Source organism: Ornithorhynchus anatinus, chromosome 2, assembly GCF_004115215.2.
Source record: "Ornithorhynchus anatinus isolate Pmale09 chromosome 2, mOrnAna1.pri.v4, whole genome shotgun sequence".
In the NCBI taxonomy this organism is placed as follows: domain Eukaryota; kingdom Metazoa; phylum Chordata; class Mammalia; order Monotremata; family Ornithorhynchidae; genus Ornithorhynchus; species Ornithorhynchus anatinus.
The window spans coordinates 81,311,693-81,333,387 of NC_041729.1; the positions used below are offsets into that span (position 1 = coordinate 81,311,693).

A 21,695-nucleotide genomic window follows, 5' to 3' on the forward strand; every position below is an offset into this window, starting at 1 on the left:
CAGTTTATGCCAGAGGGCCAGTTGGCCCCACCAAATCCTTTGTAAATTTGGTGCTAAGCAAACTATCACTTGAATGAATTCCTTAATCATAACTGTTATTATAAGAATTTTGGCATTTGTTAAGCATTTATTAAGTGCCAAGCACTGAACTAAGCACAGGGATCGATTCAGTTCAACCAGATTGGATGCAGTCTAAGAGTCTAAGTGGGAAGGAGAACAGGTATTGAATCCCCAATTTACAGATGAGGAAACTGAAGCACAGAGAAGATAAGTGATTTACCCAATATCAACAGCAGGCAAGTGGTGGAACTGAGATTAGCACCCAGGTCTCCTTAGACCTGTGATCCTTGTTCTTGGTCACCCCATTTCTCCCTCAAACAGGTTCTTGGTCCTGAAGGCTCAGGATTGAGGCCTGACTGCATCTCTCAATTGAAGACTCCATCATCAGCATCATCAATTTTGAAAACTTCAACATTTTCCTTCCGTCGTCTTCATCTTTTCAGACAGAAGAGTCCAAATCTCTTCCAGAATAGCAATTAAATATTCTAGGATTGCAACATTATGCATTCAGATTGGCACCCTCATCAATCCCGAGTGCCTGGCCATATTTTTCTTACCTATCTCTGCCTTGACCCAGGGCTCAGAAAAGACACCCCACCTCCTAGCACCCTGTAACTTTTGATCTCTACCACCAAAGTTCTGTGGTATCCCAATATGAAATGGGGGAGTACCCTCCCAACTATCTCCCAGAAGGCAGAAGTCCTGAAGCCATCTCTCCTTTATGGGTTTGTAATTCCCATTTTACAGATGAGGAAAATGAGGCACAGAGATGTGAAGTGACTTTCCCAAGGTCACACAGCCTATAGGTGGTAACTGGATTAGAACCCAGGTCCTCTGTCTTCAAGGCCCGAACTCTGTAATTGAAGGGCCGATGAACAGTCCTGCATCTAAGAAACAGGCTTTCATAAAGAAGCATTGCATCTGTCTTGGCCCAGTGAACATATGGCTGAATTCAGCAGCTTGTTTTTACAACCTTAGAGAAAAGTCCTCTTAAAGTGTTTTGAATTAGCAGGAAAATACTTTTGGATAAAAATGAAGGTGTTTTATGCTGTTAGGTAAGATTGCCATTTGTAAAAGTCATAGTCAAGTTAAAATTGTTTGCTCTATCAGTAGATATTCCTTTCAGTTTGTCTTGTGCAGGCATCACTGTTTAAATTTTTCCTGGCATATGCTATTCAGCTTAAGAACAAAACATCCGTCTACCTCGTATTTACTTGAAAGTCTTTTCTTGAAACTTTATTTCACTGGGTCCTAGGGGAAACATTTCTGTCTTTCTTTGGCTCTTCAAATGGTCCAGCAAGATTTTGGAATTGCCATATCTGTGTATACATTTCAGTAAGTCCTATTCTACTGTCTATTTTAGTATTTCCCTGGCAGTCACAAAAATGACCATTAAAATTGTATATAAAGATGACACAAGCCTCAGGAGATCGTGCGTTATTTGCTAGGAAATTTTGCTTTCCCAATTGAGGCTGAAACAACAAAATGAAATATGAATTACATACTCATCTCCCCTTTCTGTGGCTCTAGAGAGGGCAGCAGTGCACACTCTGGAGGTCAGGAGAGGAAGGCAACAACCTTCCACCCCTCTTTTATTCTCCATTTGAGAATATCCTGAAGATGGAGGGGTTTCCAGAGGATAGCCAGCATACTGTTTCCCCAGGATCCTTCGTTGCCCCTTTGGAGCCAGAATACTGGGTTGGGTGACCTGATCCCATGATGGCATTGTTTGATTTCTCTTTCCATTCTTCTTCCATACAAGGAAATGATGGAATCATATTGGTTTATTTGCAGGGAGAAGACAGAACATAATTTGTGCCTGAATCATGTCCCAGCATCTGAGCCTAGAGCTTCAGAACTTGGCTAGGGATAGCTGCTAAGGGACTATTCATTCATTCACTCATTCAATCGTATTTATTGAGCACTTACTGTGCGCAAAGCACCATACTAAGATCTTGGGAGAGTACAACATAAGAACAAACAGATACATTCCTGCAGCAGTAGTGATAATAATAATAATAATGATGGTAATAATAATATTAGGTGCTTACTATGTGCAAAGCACTCCTCTAAGTGCTGGGGGGATACAAGGTAATCAAATTTTCCCAAGTGGGGCTCACAGTTTTAATCCCCATTTTACAGATGAGGTCACTGAGGCACAGATAAATTAAGTGACTTGCCTAAAGTCACACAGCTGGCAAGGGGTGGAGCAGGGATTAGAACCCATGACCTCTGACTCCCAAGCCCGGGCTCTTTCCACTGAGCCACATTTCTTCTCTAGTAGTAGTAGTATAAAGGTATTTATTAAATGCTTACTGGGTGTGGAGCACTGAACTGAACATTGATGAAGGTCTATGATCAGTAGTTATTGGTCCCCAGAAGCTACTTTGATGTGGAATTAGAAGATTTTCAGATCCTCTAACTGTAAGTGTCCCAGACAGGATGAGAAGAGCCAATTAATCAATCCATCAATCATACTCATTGAGCGCTTACTATATGCAGAGCATTGTGCTAAGCTCTTGGGTTAGTACAGAAAGCAATGTTGAGGGATACATTACCCTCCTCCTCCCTTCCAACCCCTCTGATTACATTTGCACAAATGTCCCCACATAGGATTGAAACAGACTGTTCACTTTCCTCACAAGGGGCCAAATTAGGGGTCTTGTGAATAAAAAGATATGAGTAACAGATATGGTGACAAGAACTAGTCAGGCGGTAAGACATTGAAGGCACAAACAGTTGTCCTTAGCCTGTGGTCTTCCATATGGGTTTCCGAAAGTAGGAATTGTTAATAATGCATGACTTTTTCAGCCCTCCCTCCTCCACCCTTTCCTGCCTCCCCCTCCATATGCACGCACACAATCCCACTGTCACAGTGTCATCCTAAAAGAAGGCAAAAGATTTAAAATTTTTAGCACACAATAATGCTCCCCCGTCCCCACATACATATTGTGGAATATGAAGATTGATTTTATATTTTTCAAACCTACAACTCCCACACACATATAGTGGAATATGTAGATTGGATCCCATGAATTACATGGAGGAGAAGAGTCACTTTCTATATAACTGTCTTAGTTTAGCTTCAAAATATCAATTGAATAAACTTCATTAATCAGTATGGATGTGTGTTAAAACAACTTTTCATTAGTTTGGTGGTTTGACAACATAAGAGTTTCTGTTTTGCAGTTATCCAGATATTTGGGGACAGAGAATTTACTTAACAACATCAACTGATTTTATCAGACGTTGTGTCTGCTTTATCCATTCCAGTTTTATAAATTTAAATGAACACATGCTTCACCTCATAAATTGACCTCTTTAAATTGTGCGTCCTGATTCTGTCAAGTGTTCTAAATTGAATGAAAAAAATGAAGCATGCGGAATCAAATGTTCCCCCTCCTTCTTGGGAGATCATCCACGGAGGACTGGGAAGTGGGTTGACTTAGTCATAAAATGGATGCTGAGAAATGACCTGTGAAATCATTTAAACTGCTACCTAGATTACAGCTGCCACATCAGAGAGCTGTCATCTTTATCAGAAAGCCATCGCATCCCCTTTGATCTGTCTGTCACTTTCTGTCCAATGTAGCTACACCAACTCTGAAATAACTTCATGGAGCTGTGTTGGACAGAGAGGCAGGTAAAAAAAAAAGAAAGTCCTCTGGGGACAGTTGATGGATGTTTCCCACCTGGTCTAGGCCAAAATGTGATTAAAAAGAAAATAAAAAAACAAACTTACAAACTTCCCTCTTTTCCTCCAAAAAAGGGAAACAAGCCACGGTGCATAGATCTCACCCTGAGTGGCACTTTGATTTTGTTGAACACCGAAAGAGTTATTTCTGTGATGTGAGGTTTTGTTATTCATGTGAATGTGCTTCGATTTCTCAACCGCAGGTAGAGTACAAATGTTGCCTCAGGCTGTCCACCTCCTGCTCGGGCTACTGAGGAATGGACACACTGTCTATGTTCACTGCAATGCTGGGGTCGGCAGATCAACCGCTGCTGTGTGTGGCTGGCTGAAGTACGTTAAGGGCTGGAATGTGAGGAAGGTGCAGTACTTCGTGATGACCAAAAGACCCGCTGTATATATTGACGAAGAAGCATTGGATCGTGCAGAAGAAGATTTTTATCAGAAATTTGGGAAGGTTCATACTTCTCTCTGCTGTTTCTAGATGAAGTTTTACCTTCACACACCTCTCCATAAAGAAACAATAATGAAGAGTCTACCTGCATGAGGGAAGGTTTTATTTTGTGATTTGTGATTTTTGCTTTTAGAATAGATTGGTTTGGGGATGCTTTACAAAAGAACTAGTGAGAAAAGCCAAAGGGCCCTGGCCCAGGCAGTTCTAAAGCACAGAGATTGATCACATTGGTGTGAGGAGGGAAAGGAGTGACTTCCATGTCCCTGTTCAATAAAACCTTGGAGGCTGAACTTCATTGTGGTATGGGTCTCAACCACTTTCCATACAGGAAGGAAGAAATTAGTTATGCAGATGGTGTCTTCTGAAAGCGAGCTGTTGATGTCCTGAAATAGGCTAAATCATCCCAAAAGCTTTGGGCCTGCTGGTGCTGGCTGGGCTATTTTGGAAGGGCTCAGGCTCAGGCTCAGGCTTGGGGCCCAGGCTTTGCACCAGCCCCTACAGTTTAGCAGAGTAGCATTCTGAACAGTTCCACAAGGTGCTTAGAACTGTTTTCTGACCTTTTAGGTGCCTGAAAACCTGCCTGGTCTTTCCACGGGGCCATTTGAGGCCCCATCCTGGATTCCAAGCACTTTATCAGATCCCTCCTTGACTATTACATCTGCCTCCTCACTGATCTCCATGCCTCCTCTCTCCCCATCCAGTCCAAACTTCAATCTGCTGCCCAGATCATTTTTCAAAAATGTTCAGTCTACATCTCCCCACTTCTGAAGAACCTGTAATGGTTGCCCATTCACCTCCACATAAAACAGAAATTCCTTACCATCAGATTTAAAACACACAATCACCTTTCTCCATCCTGTCTTACCTCACTGTTTTCCTATACAGCCCAGCCCTCTCCCAAGTGCTTAGAACAGTGCTGTGCACACAGTAAGTGCTCAGTAGAAACCATTCATTGATTGATTTGTAGATTTTTGATGACAAGAACACCTAAGGTTCTGGGGTCCCAGCCTCTTGCTCACCTGCAGAACCTTGCATTAACGTCAGGCAGTCTCAGCAGGAGAGTGGGAGGGAGTGGTGATAGCAGCACTGTTCACTTAATTTATCACACACTCTTACACTCTTCCTCTGCTATCAGCAGTCTGGTACTATTCCCATGCCACACCTTCTTCCCCTGCCCCCCCCCCCCCCCCCCCCCCCGAGGGAAATTGGATTGAGCATTGCCTTCCATTTTCCTGGCCCTCAGTGGAGAGGGAGACCAGATTCACGCCCAGGTAGATCTAGGAATGTAGGCTGCCCATCCTGAGGACACCATTTGTCACCCATGTCACTTTCTGTCATGACCTCTAGTACCCAACATGATAAAGAATGCTTCTGCTAGCTGTCTGGGGGCAAGCACATCACATCAGCTTCACATGGGTTGAGAGGACATGAGATAGCATGGACAGATGGCAGTGGGCTGTCTGAGGATCCATAGACTTCCCAGATTACATCTGCAGTAAAGACCATGTGTTCAATAGGATCCACTCCTTGCCTAGACGATGGGCGGAACTCCTTGCCTAGACGATGGGCAGAATGCAAAGGAGTCTTGTTAAAGGGGGAAACTTTCTGCATGGAAACCACCTGAGGTTACTTGCTGGAGACCAAGACCTGTTAGCATTTCAGTCACACAAGAGTTGGAAATCAACAGCTTTCAAAATGTTTGATGTATATTGTCTTTATCACTAGAAAATCTATATTACGTGACAAAAGCTTGCCTATTTATGATGCTCTCCTTAACCTTTTTTCCATTTCTTCTAATTTGTGAAGGGAAGGCAAGGCTAATTAAAAGTGCATTACATTATTCCATTATCTTCAATGCATAATGTGTATCATGCAGTTTGAAACCAGATTAGCAGGTGTGTTGCTAATAAAATCATTTTAATGGCATTCTGTTCAAACCTTTGCTTTTTTACAGAAAAGTGACTGATTCTATCTGAAATTCACAGGAGCAGGCTGCTTAATTCAAAATGGGGACAATCAGTTGAGTTATAATTGTTTATTCCTTATCACCCCCATTCCATCATTAGCTGATCAAAATATTGGTGGCATGGATAAAAGAAGTCAAACGTGAGGGTACAGCAAAGAGCAAGGAGAGACATATAGTAACTCAATTTGACAAAACCAGAGCAGAAATTGTTCTTGGAGCGACTTGGCAAAGTGATGAAATTAATTTTTTTGGTTAGGCTGAACTCCAAAAAAAAAGGAAAATCAAAGGATAGAGCAAGGTAAGATAGATGCTATTTTAATAGTCTTGGTTTCTCCAAGGCTTGAAAGATTACAGCAAAGAAACCCATATAGATGCTGCTGGCCATCCTCAAAGGGAATTTTGAACAGTTACAGAAGGGACTCTCATTCAGTTACTGTGTTGAAGTGGGTTCAGAGAGCTCCCCAAGGCACTCCTACTACCTGCACCATTGAGAATATTATCAGAGTGTTAATGGACAGTGGCAAAGACCAAAGAAAATCAAAGGAAGGAGCAGGAGGTGAGGTAGAAGAGGAGATTCCTTAGAAGTAGAATCTCAGAGCATGTGGGAAACATGGCTCATTTGTGTTCTATCTCATCATACATTAGGATAGAGCTTTGTGACAGGATTGAAATAGAAACCATAGGAATTCACTAGGATTTACACCCTTTATTCACCACCTCCTCAGCCCCACAGCACTGATGATCATATCTGTAATTTATTTATATTAATTGTATGTTTCCCCCTCTAAACTGTAAACGCACTGTAGACAAGGAACATGCCTACCGATTCAGTTATGTTGTATTCTCCCAAGAACTAAGTATAGTGATCTGCACACAGTAGCACTCAATAAATATGACTGATTGATTGATTGATAGAATTCAATGAAAGAAAGTTTGATATAGTGAGTTTGCTTCTTGTCCTGTATCTCAATGCATAGGATGCCTTGCTGTGGGTGTGCTGGCTAGAAAGAATTCTCCTTCATTCCTGGAAGCCTCCTGCTATTGCCTAGCTATATTCATTTTAGCTTATCTGGGGATAAGGCAAAGGAACTTTGGAAGCCACAGGCTTCCTTGGCTTTGTTCTCCTGGCTACCAAATATCCATATCAGCAAGAATTCCTCACACCAAAGACAGGCTGCTTCTTGGAGGTAGTTTTTGGCATCCAAGCAATTGCCCATGAGCACTGCAGGAAGGTTTGTTCCAGGGAAGGAAGAGGATGGGAGGAGATGAGAAGATGGACAAGATGAAGAAGGATGTGGTTAACAGGCCAAGAGGTCCAGCAGATGGGCAACAAGGAGAGATGATGGGAGATTGGAATACTGAGGGGAAAAACAAAGAGGATGTGGGAGACTGAAATAATAATAATAATAATGTTGGTATTTGTTAAGCGCTTCTTATGTGCCAAGCACTGTTCTAAGCTCTGGGGTAGACACAGGGGAATCAGGTTGTCCCACGTGGGGCTCACAGTCTTAATCCCCATTTTACAGATGAGGTAACTGAGGCACCGAGGAGTTAAATGACTTGCCCAAAGTCACACAGCTGACAAGTGGCTGAGCCGGGATTCGAACCCATGACCTCTGACTCCAAAGCCCGTGCTCTTTCCACTGAGCCACTCTGCTTCTCAAAGGTTAACCAAAGGAGTTTGGGCTAAAAAATATGGGAGGATTGATGGAGAATTGGGTTGGGGTGGGAGAAAGTTAGGAGTGAGGAACAATGAGAAAAGGATGAATAATGATAAGGCTTGGGGTATTTGTCAGCAGCTTAATATGAGCTAAGCACTATACAAAGTGCTGAGTTAGATTAGTATATGTCCCATATGGAGTATAAGTGCTCAGTGCAGTGCTCTGCGCATAGTAAGTGCTCAGTCAATATGATTGATTCATGATATGACAGGGAGAAAGAACTGGTATTTAATCACCATTTTACAGATGAGAAAACTGAATAAGTTAAGTGATTTGCCCAAGGTCAGACAGCAAGCAAGAGGCAGTGCTGGGTTTAGACTCAATCACTCAGTCAGTTTATTTATTGAGTGCTTACTTTGTGCAGAGCAATGTACTAAACACTTGGGAGAGTACAATGTAACAGAATTGATAGACACGTTTCTTGTCCACAAAGAGTTTACAGTCTAAAGAGGGGAGTCACACATTTATATAAACAAATGAATTATGTATATGTACAGAAGTGCTGTGGGGCTGAGGGCGGCGTTAATAAATGGTGCAAATCCAAGTGGAAGGGCAATGCAGAAGGGAGTGGGAGACAGCAAATGAGGGCCTAGTCAGGAAATGCCTCTTGGAGGAGATGTGCCTTCAATAAGGCTTTGAAGGTAGGAAGAGTGATCATCTGTCAGATATGAAGAGGGTAGATGTTCCAGGCCAGAGGCAGGTCATGGGAAAGAGATCGGTGGCAAGACAGAAGAGATCCATTTGCAGTGAGTAAAGTGGCATCAGAGGAGTGGAGAGTGGGCTGGGTTGTAGTAGGAAAGCAGTGAAGTAAGATAGGAGGGGCCAGGGTGTTTGAGTGCTTCAAAGCCACTAGTAAGTTTCTGTTTGATGTGGAGGTGGATGGACAACCACTGGAAGTTCTTGAGGAGTGGACTGAATATTTTTATAGAAAAATGACCTGGGCAGCAGAGTCAAATATGGCAAGGAGGCCAATGCAGTAATCAAACGGGTTAGGATAAGTACTTGGATAAGTGAGTGGAAACAATTTGGATGTAAAAGACAGATTTGCCCCATGTTGTGAAGTTTGAACCAACAGGATTTAGTGACAGATTGAATATGTGAGTTGAATGAGAAAGATGAGTTTAGGATAATGCCAAGATTATGGGCTTATGAAGCTGGAAGGATGGTGGTGCTATATACAGTGACTAGAAAATCAGAGGGAGGACAGAGTTTGGGTAGGAAGATAAGAAGTTATACTTTGGACATGTTAAATTGGAAGTGTCAGTGGGATGTCCAAGTTGAGGTATTCTGAAGGCAGGAGGAATCACAAGACTGCAGAGAAGAAGAGTGATTCGGGCTGGAGATATAGACTTGGGAATCAACCCCACAGAGAGAGTAGTGGAAGCCATGGGCAGCAATGAGTTCTCCAACTAAGAGGGTGTAGATGGAGAATAGAAGGGGGCCCAAAACTGAACTGTAAGGGACTCCCACAGTTAGGGAATGTGAGGCAGAGGAGGAGCCCACCAAAAAGACTGAGAATGAATTACCAGAAGGTAGGTGGAAAATCAGGAGAGAACAATATCAGTGAAACCAAGGTTGGATAATGTTTCCAGGAGAGGAGGGCATTCAACAGTGTTGAAGGAAGCTGAGTGGTTGAGGAGGAGTAGAATAGAGTAGAGGCAATTGTATTTGGCAAGAAGGAGATCATTTGACAAGAAGAAGATCATAGAATTCACTTGTTCCATGCTATTTCCAGTAAGTCGTGTGAAGGATGAAGAATAAATGAGTTTGGCAGGCAGGAAGTTGGATAAGAAGGAGTACTTTAAAAAAAAATCAACACCCAGGTTCCTGGAAGAGAAATGAGAAGAATGAGAGACAGCAGGATAAAAATAATAAAAGTGATAATGATAATGTAATAATAATAAAAATAATAGCAATAGTAATTGTGGTATTTGTTAAATGCTTACTCTGTGTCAGGTACCATTCTAAGCTCTGGGGAAGGTACAAGTTATTCAGGATGGACACAGTCCCTATCCCGTATGTGGCTCACAGTCCCAGTAGGAGGAAGAAAAGATACTGAGTCTCTATTTAACAGATGAGGCAACTGAGGCAGAGTAAAGTGAAGTGACTTGTCCAAGGCCATACAGTAGTCATGTGGTGGAGCAGAATTAGTAGCTGGGTCTACTGACTCCCATGCCCAAGCGCCTTCCATTAGGCACACTGCTCCCACACACCCAAGCAGATGCTATGCAGTGAGCTGAAATAGGTTCGCTCTAAGGAAGAGTGTAGAAGAAGCACTTTAAAATCATAATTGATGACTTTATATATCAGTGATATTTATTGAATGCTTAGTCTGTGCAGAGCACTCTCTAAGCACTGGAGAGAGTGAATAGACCTGATCCCTGTTCTCAAGTAGCTTAATTCCCAGGGGATTGCTAGGAGACAGGTGTGTCAGGCTGAACAATCTGGGGTACCATGATGGATCTTTTAAATCAGACCCTTCAAGAAGATTGTCATGCTAAAAATGAACATTGAAACTGACCCCACATGCAGCTCAAAGGCACGAGCCCAGCATGGGCAATTTGTAGGTGTGCACAGGGTGAAGGGTTTGTCAGTCAGCATCCTGGATTTTCAGCAACTCCTGCAGTTCAAATTCAATCAATCAGTGGTATTTATTCAATCAATTAATGGGATTTATTGAGTGTTCATTCATTCATTCGATAGTATTTATTGAGCGCTTACTATGTGCAGAGCACTGTACTAAGCGCTTGGGATGAACAAGTCGGCAACAGATAGAGACAGTCCCTGCCGTTTGACGGGCTTACGGTCTAATCGGGGGAGACGGACAGACAAGAACAATGGCAATAAATAGAGTCAAGGGGAAGAACATCTCGTAAAAAACAATGGCAACTAAACAGAATCAAGGCGATGTACAATTCATTAACAAAATAAATAGGGTAACGAAAATATATACAGTTGAGTGGATGAGTACAGTGCTGTGGGGATGGGAAGGGAGAGGTGGAGGAGCAGAGGAAAAAGGGGAAAAAGAAGGTTTAGCTGCGGAGAGGTAAAGGGGGGATGGCAGAGGGAGTAGAGGGAGAAGAGGAGCTCAGTCTGGGAACGCCTCTTGAAGGAGGTGAGTTTTAAGTAGGGTTTTGAAAAGGGAAAGAGAATCAGTTTGGCGGAGGTGAGGAGGGAGGGCATTCCAGGACCGTGGGAGGACGTGACCCGGGGGTCGACGGCGGGATAGGCGAGACCGAGGGACGGTGAGGAGGTGGGCGGCAGAGGAGCGGAGCGTGCGGGGTGGGTGGTAGAAAGAGAGAAGGGAGGAGAGGTAGGAAGGGGCAAAGTGATGGAGATCCTTGAAGCCTAGAGTGAGGAGTTTTTGTTTGGAGTGGAGGTTGATAGGCAACCACTGGAGTTGTTTAAGAAGGGGAATGACATGCCCAGATCATTTCTACAGGAAGATGAGCCGGGCAGCGGAGTGAAGAATAGACTGGAGCGGGGAGAGAGAGGAGGAAGGGAGGTCAGAGAGAAGGCTGACACAGTAGTCTAGCCGGGATATAACGAGAGCCCGTAGCAGTAAGGTAGCCGTTTGGGTGGAGAGGAAGGGGCGGATCTTGGCAATATTGTAGAGGTGAAACTGGCAGGTCTTGGTAACGGATAGGATGTGTGGGGTGAACGAGAGAGACGAGTCAAGGATGACACCGAGATTGCGGGCCCGAGAGACGGGAAGGATGGTCGTGCCATCCACGGTGATAGAGAAGTCTGGGAGAGGACGGGGTTTGGGAGGGAAGATGAGGAGCTCAGTCTTGCTCATGTTGAGTTTTAGGTGGCGGACTGACATCCAGGTGGAGATGTCCTGGAGGCAAGAGGAGATGCGAGCCTGAAGGGAGGGGGAGAGGACAGGGGTGGAGATGTAGATCTGCGTGTCATCTGCGTAGAGATGGTAGTCGAAGCCGTGAGAGCAAATGAGTTCACCGAGGGAGTGAGTGTAAATGGAGAACAGAAGAGGGCCAAGAACTGACCCTTGAGGAACTCCAACAGTTAAAGGATGGGAGGGGGAGGAGGCTCCAGCGAAGGAGACCGAGAATGACCGGCCAGAGAGGTAAGAGGAGAACCAGGAGAGGACAGAGTCCATGAAGCCAAGGTGAGATAAGGTATGGAGGAGGAGGGGATGGTCGACAGTGTCAAAGGCAGCAGAGAGGTCAAGGAGGATTAGAATGGAGTAGGAGCCATTAGTGCTTACCATGAGCACAGCACTGTACTGAGCACTTGGGATAGTGCAATACAACAGTGTTGTTAGATATGTTCCCTGCTCATGAGACCTTACAGTCTAGAGAGGGAGACAGATATTCATATAAAGGAATAATTTATTTTAAATAATTTATAGCTATATACAAAAGAGCTGTGGGACTGAGAATGGAACAAATACCAAATTCACAAATTCAAAAACACCTTTAAACCTCACTGATAGGAGGGAAATCCTGCCCCTGTAAGAAAGCTCCATGTTCAAGTTATAGGCTGCCCAGAGCCCCCAGCTGTGCCTCATGAAGGCTAATTACAATGGGAATATAATTCAGCTGATGTTAAGGAGAAAGGAAAGACACTGGGAGAGGCACGTTTGGGTGTTAGATCATTCTTACTCCTAAAGAGGCTCTGAGGTTGGAGAATTGAGTTTGGGCTTGCCCTGCAAGAAGAGGAATGGTGTTTGCCTAGCTGCTCCAAGACCAGGTAAGATAATATACCTATAAAGAGTTTTGCTTAATAGAAATAGTAGAAGAACATAAGGAAGGGTGTCACTAGTCTGTTGAAAGTCATGGAGGTTTCATCTCTGAGCTGGGGGAATCAAGGAAAAGAGACTTTACAAGTTTTAATGGGCTTCAATGTCATGTACAGCTTTCTCTTAACTTGCCTTTTGGAACAATAATTCTTCTTTGCTACCTTGTATATGAAATGAGAATTGACTATTATAGACAACTCTTAGTTGGGTTTAGTAGGGACACAGGTAATTGACACCCACATACCCATTTTAGCCACTGGCCTTCAAACTATCCCCAGCAAACCTTTTAACAGGGCTGCTAACAAAAATCCCTTTTCTCTACCCATCTTTGGCCCCCACCTTATGGACTGTCAATGAGCAGTGAAACAAGCTACAGATAGGTAGCCAAGGAAAATAACCAACAAAGGACCCATCTCACAAAGTGAAGTCTTATTCTTTGAATGATCAATTGGCTGGTCTACCTTCTAAATATTATTATTAAATAGAAATTTTAAATGATTTGGGGTGATAGCTACTTCTGTTCAACAGCATAAGCCTGAGTTTAATTCTCTAATAACTTAGAAGCATATTGTACTAATTGACTTGAGCTTTTAGATAGAAAGGGTGAAATATTTTTTCCTGGGAATGTTTCTTTATAGTCTCCTACCATGGGTCCTAAAAGGCTCCTTGGCATTTAATTAAATTCCTTGTACTCTTTTCCCCTACCTCACAGATATTGAAAACAATTTGATTGATGTGAAAATGATGTATAAATGCAGTTTTTCAGCTAACTGTAACATTTTTCAAGCTTCAAAGCTAGTTTTTCTTCATATCTATCCCCATAACGACTTTGCTATTTCTGACTTCACTTTGCACATAATCAGGGCTGGGTATTCCTACGGAAAGAATTCCTCTATGTTGTTCTATGCAGGTCTTAAACATACTGAGTTCCCCTTTGGTATGCCTAGTGTCATCAAGCAATGTGGCTTAGTGGAAAGAGCATGGGCTTGGAAGTCAGAAGACATGGGTTCTAATTCCAGCTCTGTCATCTGTCTGTGTGACCTTGGGCAAGCCACTTTAACTTCTTTGTGTCTCAGTTACCTCATCTGTAAAATAGGGATTAAGACTGTGAGCCCCATGTGGGACAATCTGATTACCTTGTATCTACCCCAGTGCTTAGAACAGAGCTTGGCACATAGTGAGTGCTTAACAAATACCATTATCATTATTCAATCATTTTGAGCTCTATACTAAGCACTTGGGAGAGTACATTACAACAATATACACATTTCATTAAGGAATAAACATGTCTGGAACTCTAAAAAGCAAAGCTCTGGACATTAGCCTAGACAGGAACTTGCCCTCCCCTCCAACTCTTGGAACAGAGGCTATGTGCCCTGAGACACCCCCGTGCTGTTTCCCATAGAATTTAAGGGTGGCTGAAGACTGAAGAGACTGGAGAAGTGAGAATCACCTGTGCTGAGTTATTCTGGAAAGGGTTGGACTTATCATGGCATCCCTGGTCCAGCCTCAGCCCCCTGACTCTACAGCCCTAGGGGGTAGGGGTCACCAGCAGCAGTGATGAGGTCCACCTCATGGGAGCCATGGGGGGGAAAAGATACAAAAATCATTTTTCTATAAAAGAGGATGAGGGGGAGGTGTAAGCCTGGGTGCAGGAAAGAATCCAGGAAATCAGTGAGAGGCTAGCTAGGAAGTAGTGGGTGAAACCACTCTGGTTAACTTCAGACAGAGACCCAAATTTCTGACCTGATTACCTTGTAGCTAACCCAGTGCTTAGTACTATGCTTTGAACATAGTGCTTAAATATTAAAGAAAGTCATTTCAAGTGGCTTCTGCCTGGCTGGTTTGTAGCCCCAAGAAGAGTTTTTTATATTTTTGAATATTCTGCTTGTTAGTACTCTTTAGTGCTCAAATAGTTGGTTTTGATGCTATGGGTATATGGATTTTTAATTTTTATTTTATGTTGGTAAAATGTCCACCAGGGAAGTTAGAATATTATTAGCCTATATACTTACCATATGGCAAGCATTGTTCTAAGCACTAGGGCAGATACAAGATAATTAAGTCAGACATGCCCTGTCCCACATGGGGTTCAGTCATACATAGAAATTGAATCCTCACTTTTTTTTTTTTTCTTACACTTGAGGAAACTGAGGGCCAGAAGGTCATACAGTAAACAATTGACAGAGATGCAATTAAAACTCAGGTCCTCTGCCTCCCAGGCCCGTGTTTTTTCCACTAGGCCATGCTATTTCTCTAACGATACCCAGTTTCTCTCCACATCCCCTAGTACCAACAGTCTTTACTTATTGATACAAGTTCAGGCAGTACTATCCTACTCCTGTAGAATCATAGCTGGCTGCTTGCAACTCAAGACAGGGCACCCTGTGGGCCTCTCTTTTCCTGCTCCCCTGTTTCTCCCCCCCCGCCCCATTCCCCCTGCTACTACTGCAAGAAGGTATCAACCTTTAGACAGACCACTTGCTTTCCGTAATTCTTCTGCTTGGTTTAGTTATTTATGTTGCTTCCCCTTTTCACAAATACTGACAAACTTGAGGAAGAAGCCCTTCATGGTGTCAGAATTTGGAAATCTTTAGGATACAGAACCATTGTGTGAGTATTTGAAGTCAAGCCCTTTCCTGCTCCTATGAACCTTTGAAAACTTTAGGGTGGCCAAACAGCAAGGAAAAGGCTTTTTCTATTATTTCTTCCTTCCTCCTTATACTAGGTCTCCCATAGTTCATGATGATTCAGACAGTAAATTCCATCCTGTAGACTGTAAGCTCCTTATGGGTAGGGATCATGTCTACCAACTCTTATACTTTCCCAAGTGTTCAGTACAGTCTCCTGCTCAGATAGTCAAATGGGCTATATTAGTTTCAAATCTGCATTGGGTGTGTGTGTGTGTGTGTGTGAGGTGGCTTGCTTGCATTACTGAATGGTAGTATGATACCTTGATTTAGTAGGTGTTAAAGTTTGAAGTATTTTTTTTGAGAAGTAAGGAACAGCAACAGTATAGAACTGGCAGAATTTGTAGCTGGGTGTGGCCAGGGTTGTCTGCTTCCTCTGACCCTGACCACCTTCAGCTGTGGGACAATGGGAGCTCCTCAGCCGAGAGGTCCTTAGATCTGTGAAATTGTCACTTGGCATACCTGGGTGGAACTGGCTTTAGATATAGTTTTCCATTTTTTAAACAAAGTCTAGAAGCAATTTAAGCAAATCTGTCTGCTAGCAATTTGTGTTGAAAACTAACTCCTGCAAAATCTTTTTTTGTCTGAGTATTATGACTTGTTTAACATGAGGTTAAAATTTTAAATACCTTGATACAGGATGCAATAACATTTACAGCTATGGGGGAAAATTCCACTCAATTTTTTTGTTTTGTTTTCCTCCCCTCCCCCCCACCCCAGCCTTGACATACACACTTCACATTACCCCATATCCTGGTTCTTGACTTCTTTTCCTTGTGGCCCAGAGTCTGCTACATAATTCCCTGCATGCATCTGGTTTCATTACTTAGATCATGTATAAAACTGTATCCAGCCAGAAAACTTTGCATGACTATATAACAGGAAATGCCAGCTAGCACTCAATTTGGGTCAAAGCATCTTTTCATTGACCACTTAAAATTTACCCTACCTTCTCCCCACCATCATCTGTAAAACAGTATTCAGTAATTATTCTCCTTCTAACTGTGAGCCCCATGTGGGATAGGGGCTATCAGACCTGATCATCCTATACCTACTGCAATGCTTGGCATATAGTAAGTACTTAACAAATATCACATTTATTTATGTAACTTTGTCTCTCATACCTCCCTCCCTCTGGTCTATCCCCTCTCCAGTCTATACTTCACTCTCTTGCCTGAATCACTTTATAAAACATTATTTTGCACATCCTCTCATCAAAATTCACTAGTTTTCCTATTCTCCTCTGCATCAAACTGATTGATTCCTCTCTGCATCAAGAAGAAACTCCTGTCAGTTGGCTATGAGGCCTTCAATCAGCTCTCCCCACTACTTATCCTTGCTCCTTTCTCACTAGAACCCATCTTACATTCTCTGTACCTCGAAGGAAAATGTATTCACTGTGCCTCACTCTTAGCTAACTTGCTACCAACTTCCTGCTCACTAACTCCTTCCTCCTTCATATCAAATAGACTTTCACAACTCATCTAGAAGACTTGTTCATCTCCATTCTATTTCCTATCTACTGTCACTCCAGCCCTTCCTCATCACCTAAATACTTGAATATTCACTATCTCCCCTGCCTCAAGGCCTGGATATAAAAGTCATGAATAGTCTTTAATGGCTGACTGGCAGCCTACTTGCTTGCCACCACTGATATCACTGCTTCCACTCCCTCCCCTATCCTGGGAAAACCTGTGGCCCTGAGAGGCTGGGGTTTCTGACCTTTCAGGAATACTCTTTCTTAAATAATAATAAAAAAAACCTTTGGCACTGGTGTCCATGGTGTTGAATGGATTGTTGATTACTTACTGGGCTTTTCAGTCAAAGCCACATGAATGGGTGAGAACTCGCCATCAGTAGCATAATAAATATCCTAATAAGAAGCCGATGGGAAGAAGGTATTTCTTTCAACCCCCCTGAGCCCTGTTCCTCCACCCCTCATGGTAGGGTTGGCCCAACTGCCTAACCTCTTTGAACACAGGCTGGAGTGGCCGAGCCCAACCTCCCTGGGATGACCAGCCCTCGTGTACAACCCCCTAGGAAGAGTGTATTTATGGGTCTGCCTACTCTTCACCCTTAGAAGCCCTGGCATCAGAGAATATCCCAAATTACAAGTGCTTACCACAAATGCACACTCTAGAAACATCATTCAGGGCACATGATGTCCAGGGGTTGCTACAAGAGACAGTCTTGGTGGGTTAACACCCAGGAGCTCTCCAGAACTTCAGATGCCACTGCAAATGACAGAGAAGCAGCATAGTCTAGTGGATAGAGCCCAGACCTGGTAGTCAAAAGGACTTGGGTTCTAATCCTGACTCTGCCACTTGTTTGTGTGAGCTTGGGCAAATCATTTAACTCAGTTAACTCATCTGTAAAAATGGGGATTAAAACTGTGAGCCTTATGTGGGACAGAGTCTGTGTCCAACCCGATTAGCTTGCATCTACCCCAGCACTTAGAACCGTGCTTGGCACATAGTAAGTAGTTAACAAACAACACTGTTATCATCATTATTATTATTAGAATGGGGAGCAGAGTCCCGCAGCTGTACTTGGAGAAGCAGCATGGCTCAGTGGAAAGAGCATGGGCTTTGGAGTCAGGGCTCATGAGTTCGAATCCCAGCTCTGCCACTTGTCGGCTGTGTGACTGTGGGCAAGTCACTTAACTTCTCTGTGCCTCAGTTCCCTCATCTGTAAAATGGGGATTAAGACCGTGAGCCCCACGTGGGACAACCTGATTTCCCTATGTCTACCCCAGCGCTTAGAACAGTGCTCGGCACATAGTAAGCGCTTAACAAATACCAACATTATTATTACTTAGGGTATGCCAGTTCAGAGTTCCTATTGTGGCCTATTTTTAATACATTTAACCATCCATCCAGTGAGAAAAAAAATCACTCCTTGCCCTTTCAGTGGTCAACATATGTCTCTTTTTTTTTTTTTTTTGTCCCCTCCCCTATATATGATCCTACACCCTTTGTGGCTGGGCACCAATTTGGGCTTCTGCCCTTATTGCTTTTGGAAGGAATTTTAAGGAGTTTAGGCCCCATATGTGGTTATTCTGTCCTACGTCTTGGTGTATTGGGTAGGGTTGGCTAATGTTGGCTATTATTAGTCTCCTGAGCAGTAGCAATCTTTCCCAGAATTCTCTGCTTGGTACCTTTTTTTTTTTAATGTAAAGAAGGATAGTGGTCAAGTTGTTTGAGATTACTTTGTAGTTGATCATTATGAAGTTGGATGTTTAAATGGGCAGTAACTTCTCCATTTCAGCCACCATAATATCTTAAGCACTTACAAGCAGCTATATGGTAAATGGCCAGTAATAATGAATTATGGTTGGTCATAGGTAAATAATGTGTTTCGAAGTTCCTGGGCCACTTGCTGTTTATCAAAGTGAAAGGACAAGTTGGCATTTTTAAAAATGTTTTGTCAAAACTTTGTTCCCTGTAAAAGAACAAATATCAATTACTTCATTCTTGCCACTACATCAAAAATAATTGTAGTAGCTAAATTGTCTATGTAGATGGAAATGCTTGAGTGACTTTAATTCAATGCGGGGAATGAAATTTTCTAATCTGCAGTTCTTGAATATCCATAGTAATTGATCAATAAAACTTAGATAAACTTAATTTTAGCTACTTAGTTTCCAGACACTTGGCCTATAATTGCTAGTGAATGACAACTTTTGACTGATTTGAGTTTCACAAAATCTCCTTTTATTCTTCCTTTTGTTAGCATGCTCCACAGAAGACCAGTGAAATGGCCAAATGACTGTAGTAGTACTAGTTATTAAGCACTTACTGTGTACCCAGCAGTGTACTAAATGCTGGGAGAGAATAGGCATATCAGAAGTAGACATGATCCCTGTCTCTTTGGAGATCTCAATTAAGGAAGGTGCTCAATTTTCCCATTCCCTGCCACACCAAAGTTAAGTTTCAAGAATTCAACTCCAAATTGCTTGGCCTGACCAGATATCATACACAATTCTCACTTAGAAAGTTTTGATTTAAAGAATAAATCTCACTGAACCTGAATGATAGCTACACACATGTGTAACACACTTAGAAAGCATGAGAAGCAGCATGGCCTAATGGATAGAGCCTGGACTTGGGTTCTAATTCCAGCTCCACTGCTTGTCTGCTGCGTGACCTTGGGAAAGTCACTTCAATTCTTTGTACCTCAGTTCCCTCATCTGAAAAATGGGGATTAAACTATGAGCCCCAGGTGGGACATGGACTGTATCCAACCTGATTTTTCTGGTGTCTATCCCAGTGTTTAGTACAGTGTCTGGCACAGTAAGCATTTAACAAATTTTTTTTAAAAAAATGAATTTGTTCATTTCATTCATTTATATTTATTGAGAGATTAATCTTCAATGTGATGAGCAAAGTTAGATGAGGTCAATTGTTTGGTTGATCCCTATTCCTTTGAAAATTGCGTGGAACTAGTATTTAGTCAAATCAGAGAAACTACAGATAAGGCCCATGAATTAGACACATCAAAATTTAACAGCCCATATACTATGCAGCACTGAGTCTAAATAGTAAATACCATAGACTGAGTCCTATTTTCTTTTTTCTCCTCCAGTGTTCAATGGGGATGAAAACTAAAATAGTACAGGATTCCTGTTATCTGAACATCTTGGGCAAGGATGACTCAAATGAATGATCTTTTTATCCTGTTTTTACCTGTTCTCAATATTTCCATCTCCAACAATACTTTCCTTCTGATTATCTGGAGCAGCCCCATGTGGGACAGATATTACATCCATCATGACTAAGTTTATACCTACCTCAAAACTTAAAACAAGGCTCAACCAATACCATACTAAGGCACCGGGGGGAATATTCTTATTCTGCTTACAATGTTGAACCTCACAGATATCTTCAACTGCTTTTAAACTTGATGTCCCCCTAAAAATCAGCACTCCTTCCATACCATCAGTTGTCTAAAACTTTGTTCTTATTTTTCATTTCTTTGAAACCCGAGCAGGCTCAATACAAGTTTAACACTTTTCCTTTTCCAAAGCCAAAATGTTTTAAGGGATATCTGAGAAGAATACCAAGACATCCACAACAACAATTATAACAAAGGCTAAAAAAGAGGTTTATGCTTAATAAATGAAATGACTGAAGAACTGTCAAGTGAATGACAACCTGCATCCATATATCACTTTTAAATGTGAACCTATTGTTGGATAGGGATTGTCTATATCTGTTGCCAAACTGTACTTTTTCAAGTGCTTAGTACAGTGCTCTGCACACACCAAGTGCTCAATAAATACAACTGAATGAACGAAATGTGGAAATAAAGAAGTAACTCCCTTCTCTCATCTCTGGAATAAAATGTGATGGGCATCTCACTGCCCACTCCTCTCATTAATATGCTATTTGGTAGGGGCAAAAGAGATTACACAGTAATGACTGCTACAGTGACTTCCCACAATAATTGGGTGGACTGTCCTCCAGACTGCAAACTCCTTGTGGACAGAAAACCTGCCCTTCCAAGTGAATTCCCTTTTTATTGATGGGGAAACTGAGGCACAGTGAAATGAATTAACCCAGGTGACCCAGAGGAGAAAAGGTGGGCCTGAGATTAGAATCCACATCTCCTGATGCCTAGGTCCACATTCTTTCCACTAGGTCTATGTGTGACAAAGTACTTAACAAATACCATAAAAGGAAAAACAAAAACCAGAAACACGATATTGTAGTGTTTCCTGTGGCAGCAGAGGATTAAAAAAACCTATTTCCTCCTGTTGAGTGTGAGCCCCAAGTGGGTCAGGGACTGTGTCCAACCTGATGGTCTTCTATCCACCCCAGGCCTTAAAACAGTGCCTGCCACAATAGTAAGTGCTTAACAAATCCCATTTAAAAAAAACACAAAAAACTTGTATTTTCCTCAGGATTTAAAACATTAACACCTCATGAGTGCTTAACAACTACCTAATAAACTGATTTCTTCTTAAATTAGGAAATCAAAAAACCAATGGACAATCTGAATAATAATTGCCTTGGTAGGGCTCTGTGGGCTGAACACAGGGTGGGAGGAAGTCAAGGTGACACAGAAGTAAAGCTTTTGCCATTACCCCAATCAAACCCAGCAGAATGGAATTGACTTCATTAGGGGATGAACCATCATAATCATCCAACTAATCATCCCTATTATGTTGTTTTTTATGTGCTTGCTATGTGTCATATTGTGTTTAAAATAATCTCCTTGAATAGATCCCAGACCAATGAGTTTGCACCAGTTTATTTTGCAAATAATTATCCTGCATTAGTCCATCCTGGGTCATATTACCAACATCAGTTTATACATTCATTCATTCGATAGTATTTATTGAGTGCTTAC

General features: G+C 42.3%; 1 protein-coding gene across 1 annotated transcript in view; it reads left to right on the top strand.

Moving 5' to 3' along the window:
• EPM2A (EPM2A glucan phosphatase, laforin) overlaps positions 1 to 6,131 on the top strand; it is an 82,172-nt gene extending 76,041 nt beyond the window's left edge. Inside the window, exon 4 of the mRNA XM_029058650.2 lies at positions 3,958 to 6,131. Coding sequence (XP_028914483.1) covers positions 3,958 to 4,235 — 278 coding nt within the window. The 3' untranslated portion in view covers positions 4,236 to 6,131. The remainder of the gene's footprint in view (positions 1 to 3,957) is intronic.
• The last annotated feature ends 15,564 nt before the right edge of the window (positions 6,132 to 21,695 follow it).